At 39.5% G+C, this 20201-nt stretch overlaps 1 protein-coding gene across 1 annotated transcript in view; it reads right to left on the bottom strand.

Annotated features, from left to right (window-relative positions):
- Nucleotides 1-13324, bottom strand: part of LOC146695379 (E3 ubiquitin-protein ligase NEURL1-like) — a 37223-nt gene extending 23899 nt beyond the window's left edge. Inside the window, exons 1-3 of the mRNA XM_085477489.1 lie at nt 13055-13324; nt 7050-7291; nt 4210-4531 (exon numbers count right to left, since the gene is read on the bottom strand). Coding sequence (XP_085333615.1) covers nt 4210-4531; nt 7050-7291; nt 13055-13088 — 598 coding nt within the window. The 5' untranslated portion in view covers nt 13089-13324. The remainder of the gene's footprint in view (nt 1-4209; nt 4532-7049; nt 7292-13054) is intronic.
- Nucleotides 13325-20201: the final 6877 nt, after the last annotated feature.

The raw sequence follows: 20201 nt of genomic DNA, 5'->3' as shown, positions 1-20201 counted from the left end.
GATTCTTCTCTAATGACTAGAAGACAGGTTGCAGATGATGTTAGCTGATGCCGGCCTCACGGATCACTACCATTCTGTCAGTGATTAAGTGACTCATCTACCTCTAGTAAACAAACCCCCAGTAAAGCATCTTGCATCTATCAAAAGATGCCTTTGACTCTGTCGGCTTATCTAACTTGGAAAAAATCCATCATACCTGTACAAAACCGAGGATGCTGTGTGGTCTCTTGGGATACGTCCCATAAACAAACAGATTCTGCTAAGACTGCAGCTATATAGGTGTAAAGGGAGCATTCGGATCCCCCATTACATTTTTTTTTACCACAAAACGGTGTACCATTTCCCTGTGTGTTTCTTTTCAGATATTTATGACCTGGTTTCTGTAGCTTGACAAGTTGCCTATAAGTTAGCAAGTAAGAAAAGAAAACTAACACTTTTTGATTTCATATTAGTGGGGGGGGTATTAAAAAGGTTTACGTAAAGCCAGGCTTTTGGTTATACTGCTAGGGGAAACATAGTAAACAGAGACCTTTTTATGAAAACACAGCTGAGAAAACTGAGCTTTAAAACCAGTTATACTGCTTGGGACATATTATACACTTGAGGAAATCTTTTGTCAATCTTACTAAGGGCTAAAGTGGTAGTGTCGTGCATCCTCAACAGCACAGTCCGTTCTGTACAAAGCCCAAGCAATGCACTTTAGTCTTTATTGATAGCTGTGTGAGTAGGACAAGTGTGGTGATGTAACAGATCTTTCTTAAATTGCATGGGCAGCATTGTTGGTCTGGACAACCCCCGAGGCTCAGTTTGATTTCAGCAGATTAATTTAGGTTCCTCTCTTACGTAACGCCATCTCAGCTTTCAAGCAGTCTCACTGATCTCAGGATCACCTTTGGCTTCTTGCATGGGTGGCTAGCTACTGAACTGCACTCCCATGATAAGAGTGGAAACAACACTGCACTGGAAAAGATCCTTGAACATCAGAATAAGACCTGAGACCGCATTAAGAGGCAGCGCAAGTGAAATGGTGATGACGGATAGCAGCTTGGTTGAATCCCTTAATATAGCATGTTTTGGTTGTAAAAGATCAAATGGACACAAAGGTATGAGAACGATGCAGAGCATGCGTTTGATGCGGATAAGCCACTGGCTAAAGAAAACAACAAAGTTTTGACTGCGTCTCCTCAGGGGAGGTTGCAGCCACTGAATGAAAAACATCTATTGAAAAATGACTCGGATAATTATAAAACTTCATCATGCGTTCAGAATAAATTCAGATTTTTAAGAAATATTCACCCTGGAAGGGATCACAGAAAATATTTGTGCAGGAAAAGACAATCAAACCATCACCTTTTAACAGGGTAGTAATACTCAGGTGGCACTTTGCAGAAGTAACAGTTGTGATGCTGATGTGTGCAGGAACATTATTATGATTAATCCATTAAATATTAAAGACATGGATTCTTTTTACATAAAGGATGAAATCAGATCACAGCGAGCTCACTATGTGTGTCTCAAAGTGAATGGAGGGCAGTGTCTGCCGTGTCAGCTGAGGAATGAGGTAATAAGACAAGACTGGTTCGGCTTACAGGAATAGACATAAAATGTTACGAGAAGTGAAATCTGTTATCATACCATAGATTTTCTTAAGCTGAAAGTGAAACAAAGAAGACATGTTTAAAAATGGACTAAAACAGACTTCTGATATGCTGAATCTCATATATCTATTAATGTAAATAAATACCAACTAAATACCAAAAGCTGACATTTTTCCAAATGAATCAAGCTCCGGTCTCTGATGCGGCCTTCGGTTTTTAAACATAAAAGTCTGTTTACAGTGCTTAGGAAATGCATTTGGGAGAAAATCTTGATGAAATCATCTGCGGCTCTGAGGGAGGTGCATGAAATCTGATAAATTGCTTCCAAAGATGTCACTTGAATCAGGAATTGGTTGGATATGAAGACTCTCAGCTTATAATGTAAATTAAATCTCATGTTCGGGAAGAAGTGAACATAACAGCCGTCATCAGTGCTGGAGATTAGCATCTTGAGGCCACATCAGGCACCTGCAGCGAAACCTCTGACTGAAATGTCTTGGAGTGAGTTGTTTGGCTGAGTAGAAACGATTTTGCAACGGTCCTAAATTTGAGTGGAGTGGAGTACTCCCTCTGTACTAAAGTAGTCCTATGTAAACTTAGTGGTGAAGCCCTTTAACACTCCTGAAGCACATTATCTAATCAGTGATGCACATTATTATTATTATCATCATCATCATCATTATTATTATTATTATTATTATTATTATTATTATCATCATCATCATCATCATCATGAGTAAACAATTGATCGCATCTTATTCTGCCTTTTTTTCTTTTTAAACTGTCCTGCACATTTATCTCAAAAGCCAAATCAAGGTCACCCAACCAAGCCTTTCTCCACACTCCGTGGAGTCTATTCACAGCTCCTCGTACAATTTGTCTTCTGTTAAAAAAAATAAAATAAAATAAAAAACTGCTGGCGATCTATAATTCCCACCTGGGAAGATTGTGTAAGCCCACAACAGGTGAAATTTGGCTCAGCTTTTAAGCATCATTAAGAATCAAAAAGCAGCCTTCTGTTAAAGGAAATCGCATGCCAGTTTGCAACACCAGACTTTGATGTGTCTGCCCATATTTCAGGCTAAGTGTTTGCTGAACTGCAGCCAACCCCTGAGACAATACTGGCCTTTTGAGATATACCATGCTCTTGAGCAGTGACGTTCTCAGGCTATAGAGGAAAGCTGATAGCCAAGTGATCCTTTAGCTGACTGAGGGCTGAGGCTTTTCGGTTTAAGCCATCAATGTGAGGATAAAAGTGATCAATATGGAAAAACTAGAGTAGAAACTGTGGGATTTATGGCTGCTGGCCTCATTCACATTATACACAGGCATAGATTGCGTAAAGTATGATCTCACATTCCAGAAAACCCCAGATTTAATTGTAATTGTAAAACGGAAAAATTCTCTTATTATACCAATGGGACTTTCATTTAAACATATGAATCCGAGTTTGGGTTGAAGGCAAGTTGACTGCATGTCAAACGAAGTCAAACTCAGACTTGGATCCACAGAGTGAGACATTCCACTGATTTGATTGTCTTGGAAAAACACCCCAAACATCTCATTACCTGACATCATCCCTACTGTCGTCTATCCTGTTGGGATGAACACCACACCACATTGCTCTTGTGAAAGAACAAGAGCAATGTGCTGGTCAGCACCATGAGGCCAGTGAACCCCAGATAGCTACACTCTGGCGCTGGATACCAAACAGCCCATCACGAGATAGCACGCTTCTCGCTGTCAACCACACCACAAGAAATAAGGTTAAATGGCACTATCTACACAATATGGGAGCCTCTTCTATTTTTATTACTGGTGCTGACAGCCTCTTTTGTTTAGAGGGAGAGGCAGTGCGGTTCTTGGAAATGGTTATAAATAAGTACTGAGGCAACCACAAGGATTCCTATTTGTCCATTTGCATTGTTTTCAAAAGCTGGCTTGGTTATGATGTGTTTCATAAATACAACACAATCACCAATCCAAACACACTTGAGATGGTTTAGATTGATGAAACACTGCTGTTAATAATTGGGACGGACCGGTTTGCTTCACATTTCTTTGATGTAATGACCCTTTAAGCAGCACGGCAGAATTGTAAGAAAAGATTTCAGACATTTTGAAATTCTCCCTTCAGGGAAATTTCTTTGATACTAACGGCCATGCTAACTATACAATCTGCCTAATCTCCCACCATCTTTTTCCACTGAGCCATTTGGCCGGTGTGGGAAAAGCAGTGCAGCTGTATGTAACATCACCTTTTAATCACTTGATGAAAAAGCAGCAGATGCAGAGTGTTTTTCCAGTGGCAAAGCATTACACCAAGAACACAGAGTCTGCAGCAATGCTATCAACTCTGTAAGTGTCTACCCAGGCAGAGAGGTGCTGTGAGATAACTTCTAGCTGATGTTTAACAGTATAATGTTTACCATTTCAGCTTAGCCTCCTTAATGGGTCTCATGAGCTAATGCAAGATCATTACAACAGCTGTAAATAGAGCACAAATCAAACTTAGAACTGGCAGGAATATGAGTAGTTTTAAAGGTTTTTGGGAGTAAATAAAATATTTGAGATAATAAAACGTAGACCTGCCTCTGAATGCATGACTCACCTAGCAGTTGGACCCCCCTAGTGAGGCCATAGACGTCTATGAGAGCCCAGAGGGGTTCTGAGACATGTACCCCACTGAAGAACAGTATGGGGCTGGAGTCGTTGATTCGATAGAACACCCGGCCCTTCTTATCTACCCAAAACGAGATGACGTTTCCCTCATTGGAGAGCTCCTCTGGAAGTGCTTTTGCCCAGAAGCCACTTTGGGAGACCAGGTCAGGGCAGGCATACTTGGGCAGGGTGTCTGGATTGATCCTTGATGGGTCTTTGGATGTAAAACCAAGACGTAGAGCACCACTCCAGCAGCACTGCTTTTTAGTGATCTGGAGAGAACATATTTTAAATCAATGAAGATAATTTAATTAAGATAAATATGCAAGATAAAATATGAGCTAAAAAGAATAAAGCCAAATTTGGGCCGGCATAGTTTCTGCTGAGTTGCAGTGATACTACCTGCACTGCACTGTGATTAATTCATGACATTCAAAGCTTGCATTTGGGTAATTTTTTACCTCCACCCAGTCATAATTATAGCTGCAATTACCTTTAAAGTGGTATGACTGTGTTTTGTCAGTGCCAAGAGCAGCTAGTCCTAGATCAGGGCTGCCCAATCCCGGTCCTCGAGAGCTACTATCCTGCAGCTTTTAGATGCATCCCTACTCCAACACAGCTGAATCAAATGGTTTGATTACCTCTTCAGCATGCCATCATGTTTGGCAAAGGCCTGATAACAAGCCATTCATTTGATTCAGGTGTGTGGGAACAAGGATGCATCTAAAAGCTGCAGGACGGTAGCTCTCGAGGACCGGGATTGGGCACCCCTGTCCTAGATTATTGTGAAATGTGACTTCTTTATGTAAATGGATACAATCCAAAATGTTTTGCCTGATAGATCGGAGCATGTTAGCACCATGACAAATGGCCTATGGGAACCATTAGAATGGCAGAAACATGTACTGGGCATTAAAGGCATATACTATAAGAGCATTAAGATTAAAATATTGTCCAAAAATATCTAGAGTCTACAGACACATATGCACTTGTTGTGCAGTGTCGCTTTGAGTTTAAGAATGTCACCATGGTAAAAATGTCTAACTGATGATAATCATGTCCAACAGCTTATCTTCTAGCATGCCAACAGCTGATGATTACACCACTGTCCCAATTGCAAGCCAGTATACCAATTAAAACTGGTAAGGCTTAAATTAACCACTATGGCTGTTAATGTGTTTGAAAGATGGATATAACAATGGTGACATCACCCATTGTTTAGTGAAGTCTCATGGTGAAGCCTCAGCAGCACGTGGAAGACATTACAGAGAAAGTGAGTGATACCATGCTACTCAATACTCACATGTGACTGGCAAGTCATTGGCCCATGAGTGTACTCATAATTTACAAAATTTACTTCAGGTTTTATTCTGTTTGTTCTGAAACTAGCACTTGTTCCAATACAATCATCCGGAAAGTGGAGGCTGTTTACTACAGGAATAATTTGTACTACCAGAGGCACTTCCACCTTGGCTTCACTTTTCAGAACAACAAGAAGCAACATCCATGTCTTGTCTATTCCTCAAGCCATCAAATTTCTAAACATGGGCAACACATGGCCTGCCCAGGTGGTTTAGCCAAAACAACCTCAAGGTGCAATGAAAGTGTCCCTACGTATTGAAAAAGATGTGTTTGCTCCATGTTGGTGTATGGAAATGTGATTGCAAAAGAATTTCCCTGTGCGGGCAAATAAACCTTATTAACGTTATCGCTCACATGTGGTCCACAATGCTGACATAGAGGGAGCTGTAGCCGATGGTTGTCTGCTTGAACTCTCCTGCACTAATTCAATTCACTGAAGTGGACCTCTCAACCATGTTTGTGCTGTTTGTGCCTCTTGGAGCATTTTGAAAGAAACTATCTGCGAAATAATATGGCCCGCTGCATGGCGAAGCCTGTCTAAGCAAAGCTAACATCGAGGCTTTGAAATGTGGCTACATCAATCATTTACATAGAGTTACTGAGGTTATTTTTACTTATCTTGAGGAATTTAATTTGGTTTGGCTGGATGAGTGCTTAAGAAAATAGATGGACGGATGGGCTTCTATGTCTGTAAGTTTCATGCCAATTTATCCAATAGTTGAGATATTTCAGTCTGAACAAACAGACAGCACAACATTCCCATCATAGTGCCAAACCACTAGCAGGGCTAAAAAAACAACTTATCACTTTCAAGATTGGTTACCTCGGTATGTTTATCACCTGCAAACGATTTTTGTCTTATTTCGAAGCACTATTTACTTTGCATTTACTGTGCCAGATAACAGTGTTCCTCACATGGCAGTGCTTGCCCTACTCTCTCACATTCGAGACATAGATGGCCTGATAGGTGAAGTGGAAACTTGTTCTAAGCTGCTGCCGCTTTGGCCCACACAAGAGCACAGAGAGGAAAGAGAGAAAATGAAAACAGGAGAGTGAAGAGCTGGGATGAAGAAAGGGAGGCAGACAGGCAGGGAGAAGAAAATGAAAACATGCTAACAGAATTAGAGGGACAGAGATAAAAGAGGACTACTTTTCATCACACTCACAATTTGGATCTTCTCAGTAATTGACTGTAATAATATCAGAAAGTACAAGATGTGCTAATCTATGGTTTTGTAAAGTAACTTTTTTGTTACAGGAAATTATGAAAATGACAACCAGTTGTGCTCTAGTTCTGGTGTCGGACTTTGGACTCATTGTGCAATAGGTCAATTTTTAACCCAGTCATTTTCTGTGTGTAGCATACCAGGGCTCCAATAGTAATTATCCCTGTGAATACAAATGACATTCGAATAGTGCATCGTTTACCTTCAGTCGAACCTGCTCATATACAGCGATAGGTCTGTTGCTGAAGGTGATGGCATTGCAGAAGCTGGCCTGTCTCTTGACAGTTCTCTGAGACATGTCCATGACGATCTGCGAGCCCTTGGTGCTTGGGTGGAAGAGCAGAGGGAAGGAGGACAAATTTCCACATGGCTGGATGGGAAGGCAGCGCTTGGGCTTGTGGTGATATCGGTGAGGTCCTGCTGGAAACGGTCCATTTAGGGAATCTATGTGAAGAATGAGAAGCGTAAGAGTTGGTTATTTTGGTCAAGGGTTGAGGGGGAGTTAATTTTCTTGGGGTGCAATTTACAGTAAAATACCCAAATATTAGATTACATTTGACTGCAGTATTGAATCAGGCTGTCTGTACCACTGCAGGACCACACTGGCTGGTTCATTCTCCTGAATTATCCAATTTGGTAACAAAAGCACTCAGAGAACCCAACTTTCCCCAAAGGGCAAGGGCTATAGTTGTATAGTGTTGTATTGAGAAAATAAAAAGCGTGTTGTATAGCTCTCTCCATGCCCTTTTTCCATGCCCATATATATGATATATGATATTTTGCAAGGTCAACTTGCAACAATGACGGTCAAGTCAAATGCTTATCCAATTTTGGTACTCCAAGGCCTAGTATATTGTTGTAGAGTTTAAAGATGATCCATAAAAAGAAATCATGGGTAACATAACGTTTGGACTGATTTTCACATTTGGTATGACCTTGACCCAATTTTTCGCAAAAACTAAATCAGCTTGAGTTCTTGTTGGTAACTACCGTCACGAAAAATTTGAAAATGAAATCTTAAAAACTTTGGATGCTAGACTGCTAACAAAGAGACAGACAGATAAATAAATGTAATTGCTTCTGTTTGTCTAAGCAATTTAAAGCATAAGTCTGTTTCCATCTTCTCACGGTAGCACAGTAATAGCACCTGTATTGTAAATTAGAAGCTAAATGTCCTTGGATTTAAAAAACAAAACAAAACAACAACAACAACAACAACAACAACAACAACAACAAAAAAAAACACAAACCCAACAGCACAAAGACAGACCTGCTCTCCTGGCACCGTAATTTAGGAGAACAATGCAGCTGCGAGAAGTCTGTGCAAAACACTCTCATTTCAGTAAATGGTCATTTCCGGTAACACCGAAATCTCATTTTTGTTATTCTACATCTTTCAAGATAATCATCTGATTTGTGCTGCATTTGGTTTTCTTTTTTTTTCTGTGGAAAACTTTTTGTTTGATAATCAGCAGAAAGCGGTAAAGGAAGCAGAAGGAGGCGGAGGACAAAGAAAAAAAAAAAGATCAACTTACACACAAATAAGACCACAATTAGCCAAGGAGAAAATGACCTTTGGGATCTTACGGGAGTTCTTGATGCGTGTATGTTCAGCTGGCCAATACAGTATATTCAAAGCTACACTAATAATAGTGAGGAATGGCTGTTAACATGTTATTTCCAGTTACGGCTCGTGGTTTAATGAGCATATATCAATCTTATCATAAGTCTTTATGTCTGAAAGTCACGTACACGCGACGCTACAAAATCAGTGGTGCAAAATGTGAGGCATTTATTGTGATTTGTAAGTCAGAGGAAGTGGTAAAAAAAAAAAAACTCCACAGGTACACAGTGAGTCACACCATGCACCCGGGTTTCTAGATTTTTTCCCATGTGAAAATGTGAACAACTTGTCCCACTTACAGTAACTCATAAAAGAGAACCAGCTTTTTTTTTTTTCCCCCCAAACGTCCAATCTCAAAGCCTTCATAATCATGATTCACACGGACTCCCTCTCATTTGGATCCACTCTCCCCATTCTCATTTCCTACATTCCTCTTCAAAAGGACCACACCAAGGTCACTGTGGTTTTAATGGAGGAGGTGTTTTCTCACAAACTTTGGCTCACTCAAAACCCAACTTTTTATTCTACTGATAACACAAATAACTTTTATCTCACGACACGGTTTGATACAGATTTTATTCCATAAAACGCCGACCTCGTCTACAGCAGCATTTCAGGGTTTTAAAATACCATCGAGCACGAAGTGTGAACAAAATAAATAATTTAAGCCTCATTAACGCTTCTTCATCCTCGGGAACTGGTTGCATTTTCGCACCTAAACTTGGAAGACTGTGTATGAGCAGCTTGTGTTTGTCTGCAAGAGGAGAATGTGAGCCACTGCTGAAAGACAGCTATTTTTGCTCTCCTTTAATTGACCTTGGAAGGTCAAGAGGTATATAATGCACCACAGAGACAAATCAGTTAGGACTGCCAGGATTGGAGACGAGTCGCCATGTGACTTCTGAGGCCAGGTTTAATAGAACATCACAGCGTTCTAATTTTAGGGCAGAGACAGAGATTTGAGCAGTAGATGAAGACATGATTTATATTAAAAAAATAAAATAAAATCTAAAAAACTTGTCATAGTCAACCCTGAAAAATAATTACAAATGCTGTCAAATGGGAATCGTTGTCACATATTTCTGTCCAGTCCTGCCCTTCAAATCACAATCAGAGAGCCTCTGCCAAGTGTTCTGTACTCAGCACAGTGTATTTAGTAAGCTTTTTGCATGCTCTTGTCAATGCTGAACAATGCTTAATTGTGCTCTGTGCACAACAGTGGTCTTAAATGAAGTCATAACAAACCCTTCAACCATATTGCATCCATGACGTCGTGTCAGACGTGATGTCTTGGGGAAAACAAAACAGCACTGCATTGTACTCCATCAAAGACCAGGCTTGAGAATAGAATAGAATATTTCCTGTTAGGGTTGAAAACAGAAGCAACACCTCACCTCACTGGCCCTGCAGACCGTGGCGTCTCTTATCCTCCACCATCTAACCAGAGAATCCAATATATTCTTTCATTTTTGCTATATTACTACCATTTCTGCTGCTGTGAAATTGAATTCTACAGACTTTCTTTCTTTTTTTTTTAATCAGCTGAAGGTTTATTTCCACAACCCAGACATCCTGTCAGGGGTTTACAACTTTCAAAGGACTATATAAACTATGAAAGTCAAAAAAGTAAATAAAAGGATAAATAAAAATACCACATTTGATTTACTGTAGATGACAACTGATTAGAGCCAAAAGTGCTGATGATACAATGGTTGCTGAAGTATGTTTAAAAAGTCATGCAACCCGACGGTGACGTCAGGGTAACCACCGACCAGAGCCCTGCCACGATAAAAGAGAGGTGCCATGACAAACGTCAGATGAGCAACTTAAGGATAATGTTACTTAATGCACCACCGCACACAATGTGACTGCCTCTGCTGTCATTAATTGGAAAAGACAAACAGTGCAGAGACAATGAGTGGCCCTGGCCAGTGTCACCTGGCCTCCTACGCTCCTCTGTGTTTTATCCTGAGGCTTGGTCTTACTAAGACGCCTCAGCAGAGGCCCTAATGTGGTGTGACGTTAGTATCAAGGCATGGTGGCCCCTCAAATGCATTCTAAAGAGCTCCAGGGCACATTTAGCTTTTTCCACATATGTCATAGCTGGCGTTGTTTCAATAAGAGATAAACATTTGTGATTTAAAAGTTTTTAAACGTCTTACCAGAGAAGATGCTTTGTATGAGGCCTCTGTAAAAGGGCTGCGCCTACTTCAGGTTTGACAGGACCATCACTTGAATCTGTTTAAGTGGGTTTTGTTTCCAATGTTAGATCAATTCATTGTTTTTAAACTGCTTTATTTAAAAAACCTAAAGGAAAGCCTATTTTATTTGTCATGAGCTAACAGGTATACATGCACAGTGTTAAAGATGTATACTGGACTGTCACATGATGTAAACTTTGGGCTGGATTAGTTGTTTGCTCTAGAAAATTATGAAAACATGTCAAACAATTTCACAGCTCAAGGTGATACCTTGAAATGTCTTGTTTTTATTTTCTCAGCAACAGTCCAAAACCGTCCAAAAATGCAGTGTTCCTATTTGAAAACATCGAACTAAAGAATTTTTAAGTAAGAACAATGCATGCCAGAGTCGTCATGAAGGTTTACCAAACGGGGAGGAGTGAAGGTTGAATGATTCATGAGCCCTTAAGATGGAGGTGGGCCCTGCAATGCGACAGGGATTATTAAGGTTTACATTTTTAGGGCCCCGATTGAACACATGGCTGACAGCCAAGAACTTCTAGCTGTGCCCCTGTCTGCACCTGTATTGTGTCACACCAGTGGACCCTACAACTGAAACTGGAAAAGGGATCACATGAACTGGTTCATCTGGGTGTGCTAGAAAGCACTTGGTATATCAAAAAGTACCAAACTGCAATTGTAAACTAAAGCAAGATAATACCAATATGGAAGAGAGATGAAACCAAAAATATTATAATATGGATATGGAACGTAAAAGTTAGAAAAATAGGATGGGCAGGTTGGTGCTGATAGACAGCGTTGGAGACCTGAATAAAAAGTGAAAAGGAAGACTGTAAACTCTATATAAGTTATCACCTTCATTGTACCACCTGAACAGAAAAATGAACCCAAAAACTGTTGCTGTCCTAAAACATTTATAGCCAGAGACAGTGGAAGATCATTTGTGCTGGTATAAAATTATTTCTATCCAATTTAGTTAATCTGACTTGAGTTCACTGAAATATAATGGTCACAAATGATCAGAAATACAAGAGAATGCCAGGTTTCTATCAAATAAGGCCACACAGACTTGTGGCATTTACTGTATGTGGACTGTTTACAATAACTAGGAACCAAAAACCACAGAGCATTCAATCATCTGGCAAATCTTTGCTGATGTAAAGCAACTGAAAGCTAATCAAAACACTACATCCCACAAAAGACATAGTGTAACACTAGAACTGCATCAGTTAGGCCCCCAACAAGACGCTATTAATGGGATTCTTATAATTCAATTTACCTGATGGTTATATTTCTTTATTAGTCACTTCATGTTCTTCCATAAAATGACAGAAAAGAGCGTAAACTCATCAAAATTCCCTGCCCGTCAACCATCAGTTCATACTCAAGGTTATTAAATTTAAAATGAGTAAGCCACAGAAAATCTGCAAACCATCACATGTGAGAGGCCAGAGCCAGAGAACTTTCTACTTGGTTTACTTGGGAATTAACTGAAACAATCACATATCCAAAAGCATTATGTTTCTGGAGACTGAATAATCGATTCAAAGTATTGCTTCAGCTCTACCCTAATGCCTGATACATGAACTTTTACTGTGCCAACTTTAAATTTAAATGCTTAATCTTAATAAAACAGCACTAACGAGTTAAACGCTTAAAAAAACAAAAGACCACAGTCATCTTAAATTCATTTAGTGCTCAGCATAGTTTAATAACAGGTTTAAGAAATTTTACTAAATGCATGTTGTGTGTACTTATATCAGTGTCAGACTCCCAATAATCATTCAAAACTAAACGGGGTTCTATATGACTTTTACCACTGAACGTACACCTAAAAAGTGAAACAGAATACAAGCAAAAAGCAGAGGAAACAAGATACCCTGTACCTGCTCACTATTATAATTTCAGACACGCAGGTTCATTAAAAAGAGGCAGGAGACTCTAAAAGTGTTAGGCATCAACTAAAGGCAGAGATAAATAAATAAATAAAAAATAACAAGCAGGTGGGTAAAAAAAAAAAAAAGTTGAAGGCTATTTAATCCTCTAACCAGCTCAGTTCAGTTTGTCCTGTTTGGTTTCTTTTGCTGGAAGTCGGTTAATATGTCGCAGAGGATTTTCACACTTAAAAAACACCAGTGTCTTTAATCCTAAACCAGTCGTGACTTACAAATGGTGCTTAAACTTGGCCAAAGCGGCTGTAATTTCACTTCTCCTTTATTTTAGGCTCCCAGGACGCCTACAGTTTTCATGCACACTGGCTTGAAGCTGCACAAGCCAAGCCTACAACTCGTTTATATCGTCTCCTCTTATAATATTACAGTTGTGGCGCATAATAAACAATCGGCACACGCTCTCCTGTCCGGTGACGCCAGATGCCCTTACCGTAAAAGGTATTCCTGGTGATCTGACCTCCCATGGCTGGATGCAAGGTGCGTTCACCTCTCCCTCTAACTGCGACCTGGATCCACAGTATTCACATTCAGCCTCGCGTCCTCAGCAGCGACATTATATGGACACCACACTGTTCACACACGCACAGGGGGGGAAAAAGAGTCCCGACAGTGATTCAGCGTTAGGTTGTGTCTATCCAAAGATTCATCGACATCAAGCAGCAGCTCACAGCAACTAACAGATCCAGCACGCAGTGGCTCACTTCAGTCCGCGCGGAAATTAACATAAAAGGTGGTAGTGGAGGTGGAGCTTCACAGGACTATTGACGCTGTAGTCACCAGAGCAGACTTCAAGAGCGTTAACTAGCAAGAAATAGTTATTATATTCCCAGATTATATAGACACTTAAAGCACAGTTATCTCCAGTACAGTGTTCTGTTCACATTGTACGACTGCGAGGAATCACTCATCCAACAAAGAGCTTGTTTTGTTTTTGTTTTTTAATACTTTTTATTAAACTGTAAAATTTCTAATCATTTTCATAATCATGTTGTGTCCTCGTGTTCCACAGTTCGTGTAGTGGCTACTGCTGGTGCACCACAGTATATCAAGCACGTGGCGCTCGGTTTTCCACCCCACTTGTTGCCCACCATGTGTGCTGTCCCTACTATCCTTTCATCTTCCTCCCCCCCCCCCCCAAGTAGGCAATTTACATTCCCATGGAGAAACTCACTGAATTCAATAGATGGTAAAATAAAAAATCCAAGGAAGAATATTTTCTGACAGTGTCTGATTTTTGTAGTTGTTTTGGCATAAAAATCCAGTTGTGACCTCAAGCATCCCTCTGGAGGATTAATCCACTTGATCAGCCATAAAGATATGTCACACAGCTGGAAGAAGTTCCTTCCAACAACAGGTTAAGGAGTTTATGTTCCTCTAATGCCAACATCTGTACTCAGAGCAGCATTTCAAGATTTACTTGGCAGTGTGTATGAGGATAAATAAAGACACTTTCTGATGGGTCTTGCCATGATGACCAGAGCAAGACACTCCTGGCTTGAGGCTCAATGCGATACTGGTGCTGTGAAACAGGGAGGCCATGTAGTATATTAGGTTTATTTGAGAGCTTTGATTGATCTTTGAGCTGGAAAAGTTTTTTTTATGCATGCAAGCAGATCTCAGAACAACTTTCATTCAGTGCAACATTTTCAAATTTCCAGATCATGACTGGACTTTCCACCAGTTAAATCAAAGGGGGTGATCTCACATTGAAAATGTTAATATAACTGACCTTTTTCAAATTAAAGTAAAGGAAGAGCTTGTTGCACACACATCTCCAAAGTGTCTGGCTCTAGACATTCAGAGTTGGCATGCTGGCCATGTTTCCCAGCGGGCACCTCTCAGGATCTGCCTTATTGTCGCTTTAGCATTTATATAACTTGTATCAGCAGCCAGGCCTGTGAGACACTGTATTGGCTCAGTAGCATGGGCTATATTCTTGTGTTGTTTATACAAACTGATTGCGGTTTACTTGACTGTCTGTAAGCAATTTCCAACGGGGGTAAAGCCATATGACTTGGGGTTTTTCATGCAGCATTTTACATCGTCATTTTCTATGAAAAGTGGTCAAAACAATTTTATTTGTCAAAGAAAGCAGAGATAAACTAAAAGTATCAAAACAAAATGTGTGAACAGAACACTTAGGAATTTATAGCATGGACCCCGTAGCGATCGCAGTCATGCTTAATGGTGTATGACATGCCACCTGATCACTGGGCTGTCAAAAAAACTGACTGGCTGTTCTGTAATACAAGAAGAAGTGCAGTTCACTGTGAAATGATAAAACGTGATGGTTTGTGTCCTACGGTAATAGTTCAAAACTGCATGCTGCTAATCATGCACCATGGAAAGTTGCCAAAATACCTAGCAATTGCAAAAGATCACTTAGAAAATACAAAAAACCCCGAAATGTGTGTTATTTGTGTAAGCTCTAAGTAGCACCCCATACCTAACCTGTTACGGTGCCGTGATGTGTGAGTCATCTCATATAAATGCAATGGCACAACCTTATATAAATAAACAGACTGACATATAGCTATGATATTTTTGCAGATGTCTTTGTTGCAGCTTTGCATGGCTAGAATACACCTTTGTTTTACATACCTATATTTGTTGTTGTTGGGTATTTCTATTTGTAGTCTTTGCATCTCTTTGTAATAGTTTTGCACCTGTTTATGCCTCTAGTACACTTTTCCTTTCTAATAATAGTGTATAGAGACATATTGCCCTTATATTCTTATGTGTCTATATTCTAGTTTTAAAAATACATATATATTCACACCTTTAGATTTAGATGCTCTGAAATTTTATTTTGATGTGCACTAACTGTTGTATGGCCTATATTTGTATAGCGCTTTACTTAGTCCCTATGGACGCCAAAGCACTTTACGCTACATTCCCAAATGTCAGTAAAGTTGCCTTTCTCTTCTATTGTATTCTTTTCTTCTCCAAGTCTTTGTAATTCTGTTGTCCACTTTTATAATTTGGTAGTTGTTTTGCATCTTTAATAAGCCATCATGCATGATTTTAAAGTCATTCTGCAATAGTTTTTTTTTGGCTCTTTGTATTCATTTTTCTAACTATTTTGTAGACGCTTGCATCCCTTGCAGTCATTTCTTCTTGCAACTCTTTGTAGTTGTTTTGGATCATGGTGTAGTTGTTTTGTATTTCTTTGCAGTCACAATGTGCAGGGTTGTTGTTTTTTTGCATCAGTGTTCATTATTTTTGCAGACATTTTGCATATTTTTGTAGTTGTTTCGCGTCTTTTATTAGTTATTCTAGATGTTTTAAGTGTAATTTTGTATATCTCCAAAATATGGTTCTTTGTACCTCAACTCTTGTAGCCCTTTTGCATCTCTTTGTGGTTGTGTTACAACATTTCACATCTGCAGAAATGCACATTGCATCCATTTTCTTAGTTATCTTGTGTCTCTTTGTGGTTTCATGTCTCTTTTTTGCAATTACTTTGCACCCATTCTAGTAGTTGTGTGTTTATTTATAGCTGTTTGTTACATTTGTAGTTGTGTAAATGCTGTGGTTTGCTCTATGTCTCTTTGTAGTCATTTTCAAAAGAAAAAAAAAGAACACTGTTTTGCTTCACTTTCTTGGACCCCGGAGCAAGTCCCTGCTAGGTTCAGTAATCCCTACATGGAAGTCACAGAATGTGGCTTACATTTCAGAACTGGCTCAGTTTGCTTAAATACAAACACTATTGAGATTTTTATTATTACCTAGTTCTTTGTGCAATAGCTTTGAACCATTCACTCAGAATTGGATACACACTGTATACCCTGACAGAACAGACTGACACCTCCTCCCACAGTAGATTATTTGTAGATGGGCGCCTGGCAGGCAGCAGCTGCCTGGTGGGGTGTGCTGGCGTTGGGCCTCCACGGACATCTTGCACTCTTGCTCTCTTCTGGGATGATCCATGTTGAACAAAAACACCATTCAACTCAGAGTTTGGATCCTCGCCCGGGAGCCATATGCAAAACATTACAAAGCAACACAAGAGCATCATATGATCCTCAACAGGGGGGTGTCGGGAGAAAAGGAACCCCACCCGGCAGGCACGTATTAGAGGTGAAATATAGGTTGTCACATAACATTGCAAAGTGACACTGACATAGGAAAGATACCAGCTGACTTTTTTAAAACTAAAGTGTAGCTAGAAGGCAATCACAGCATTCATTTAATTGCACCAGAATCCCTTTCTCTGTTGGCAAAGAAGTTCTGCAGAAAGATTTATTAGAATTACAATCACAGTTTGTAAGAAGTTGTCAGTGTACCTACAGGCGCTGCCAAAATGTGCAGATAAACAGAGATTCAGCTGTTCTGCAAAGAAAATAGGTACACAAAAGATCCTAGTTTCTCTTCCATAGTTCATTGCCTCACTTTACGGCATTACTCAACTGTGTTTCAGTGATATTTATTATATCATGTGGTCCTTTTTACTTTTCCAACACACTTTTGTGTTTGTTATCATTATATCACAGCATTATGTGTTCTTTATTTTAAATGGGTTTTTTTAGCCTGGCATTCAGTGGTGTTAAGTCATCCAAAGACGGAGTAACTGAAGGATTATCTATGAGATTATGACCTGTGAGACTACGGATCAACTCACTGAGAAGCAAGCGTCTCAATATATGAGATCACTGAGAAGTGTGCATAACAATCCACACTAATCATCTAAAAGCTACTCTAAACAGCAGCACAAGAGCATCTTTAGCCCATTTTACACAGAATCATAGGCTTTCAAAGTGTAATTGCTGTTTACATGTGACCAGTCTATGGATAATAAAATAAGTGTCCAATAGCACATCTTTAATCAAACTTCTGGGTCAAATGTCTATGTAGGTTCTCGGTCCTGCAGGTCATGGTAGTCTTAAGAGCTTGAAAAGAGCGCAAGTCCTGGGTTAAATTCTTTCCATGTCACTAATAGGCAGGATGAGGATAGATGCAAGGAGTTGCCTCAAATCAATTAGAGTGAATTTTGCTGGATTTACTGGTTCAGATGTTAAATAATATTATTATTCTTAATGCTTTGCATAACTGGTCAGATGAGATTATTAAATATATTATATTTGGAAATAAATACCATGTGACTGTATTACTCCTACTGATTATAAGGGAACTGCTCTCACGTGTGGTGCTCTGCATGGCAACATATAAATACAGAATTTCCACATCAATATTTGCTCATGTAAGCCTGCATTATACACTTAAATCAAACGGACAGGGTGTTATTGTTTCTTCTCTCAGTTTTTTTTTCTCTTTTTCAGGAAGACAATTTTTAACTCAGTGGCTTGAGTTCAGCCAATGCAACAGAAGTAACAATAGGTCATTTGGAAAAAACAGCTGAAAAAAGTCAGTAGTTGGATGAAATTTTTAATTGTACTCAACTCTAGAGATCATCTGTGGTGTCATAAAACATTTAGCAGGAGTCATTTGCTCTCTGTCTGCACAAGTTATTATTTCTTTTAAAGAAAGGAGCAGCTGCAGTCACCGGGAACAAACTTGACATAAAACACCTGCTAGGTTGTCAAATGAGGTGTTTTAAGCTTCATGAGTGTGTTATTGAGTCAGGAAGGTGCCTGGTCACGAACATGATCTCAAGCAATAATCTTGACATGACTGCGTAAGGGTTCCTCTAGACACACCGGTAAAATTGGGCTGCCTCGAGTGAGCAAATACAGCAGTCCACAGTGACAGCTCTTCACATTACGAATGTGGAAATGAGCAGCAACAGCAAGTTTGGAGAGTAGAAGCACTCAGTCGGATTACCATATGTACAAACCTGTACAAAAATTTAGGATGTTGCATAAACTGCGAGTTAAAGCGACGTAAAAGCACATCATTCAAACGCTATACAGTACAGTGCAAAGGTCTTGAGCCAACCCTCATTTCTTCATATTTTGCTTCCAGGGAGCGAGACTTTCTTTTTCCTTTTTTCATGACCATTTTCACCTAATTTCATCAAATTCAAAGGATGAGCCTGTGTTGTGTCTACATACATAATAGTGAATGAGCAGTATCAGGAGAAAAAATCTAGGAAAGCTCTCACACGTGACCTGAGAGATGCATCTAGACCTTCAGTTGCTCTGTCTACTGTTCACAAAAAGACAATGGGCTCAGTAGAAGGGTGGCTGTGAAATACCATTCTTAAGGAAATAAGAAATGGCTGAAGTATCACACAAGAACTGGACTGGAAATCAGTGGCAGCCAGTCTTGAGGAGGTGATGAATCCAAATTGGAATTTTTTTTGGTTCAAATCATCTTCAGTATGCACAGAGGAGGCCAGGAGAGAGGTATGACTGTGAGTGTCTACCATCTGTAAAACATGATAGAGGCGCTGTCATGGCTGCATTTCAGCCAGTAGTCAAAATGGAGAAAAATTATGAACACGGTAAATTACTGTCAGATTTTAATCCACCATGCAATTCCATCTGGAAATCATCTGATTGGCAATGTCTTCATTTTTCAGATTGACAATGATCCCAAACATGCTGCCAATGTAAAAACATACCTGGAGCTAACAAACACACAATGGAACACTATCAGTCATGGATTGCCTGTACCCCAACATTATTCAAGCAGTGTGGGATCATCTTGACAGAGAACAGAACAAAAGGGATCCAACATCTAAAGAAGAGCTTGGAATGTCCTTTTGAAAGTTTGTTGAAGAAAATACAAGAAAGCTTGCCTAAGAGAATTCAGGCTGTGTTGAAGAATAAAGATTGACCTTCGAGGGTTTTTAGAGTTGTACAAACTCTGTGTTTCTACTGTATTTGCAGATATATTTGCACATGCTTCCATAATTTGTTGCAATTATGTACCATTTTCCATGCAAAATGTAAAAAAAAATGGGACTTTTGAACAGTACTGTATCTAAAAAGAAAACATATCATACATGGAAAGTGGAAAATATTGTTTTTTTTTTTTTTTTTTAAATCACTTTAAAGCTCTTGTTTTCACCACAAAAAACAAACTAACAAAAAGAAAAAGAAAACAAAAACAGCTAGAGCTTCTTAGCTGTTCTAAATATTGGCAGTTTCTCTGTCTGCTCCAAAAAAATCAGTGGCTCAACCTTGCACATTTCACAATAATACTATCCATTGTTATGTTGATTATGGAAAATATTAACTAGACCATGACCTGAGCTCTGACCTGAGAACTGCTTTTATTTTGACTTGACTAAACACTCCTCACCCTCCTCATTCTCCTCCACACTCCTCATTGTATTCCTGCATTCACACACATCTCACGCAAAACTCCGGTGACATTTGAATAACCATCAAATAGTGATTTAGTTACATGTCATTTTTATCTGAGACTGCTGAGGTTACTAATGGAGCTGTCATTTACAGCCACAAAGCAGAACAAAATGGCCAACGCATTTCTCAAACCAGCTCGTGCACCATAATATGTATTTGTAGTCAAACAATTGCGCTGCAGGTCCAGTCATTATCCCTTCAGCTGTTCTCAGTGAATGTGCTTTGTCGTTAAAGGGACCCCCAGTCACACCAGACAATGTCACCAGGGTGCTGCAGAAAATAATTAGGTATTCAGGGAATAATTTA

This window comes from Copadichromis virginalis, linkage group LG13 (genome assembly GCF_057382275.1).
Source record: "Copadichromis virginalis isolate Kocher_CV1m ecotype Utaka linkage group LG13, C_Virginalis_male_GT1.1, whole genome shotgun sequence".
NCBI classification, from domain to species: domain Eukaryota; kingdom Metazoa; phylum Chordata; class Actinopteri; order Cichliformes; family Cichlidae; genus Copadichromis; species Copadichromis virginalis.
The sequence above is the reverse complement of the archived record's forward strand: the minus strand, read 5'-3'. Positions and strand labels throughout refer to the sequence as shown.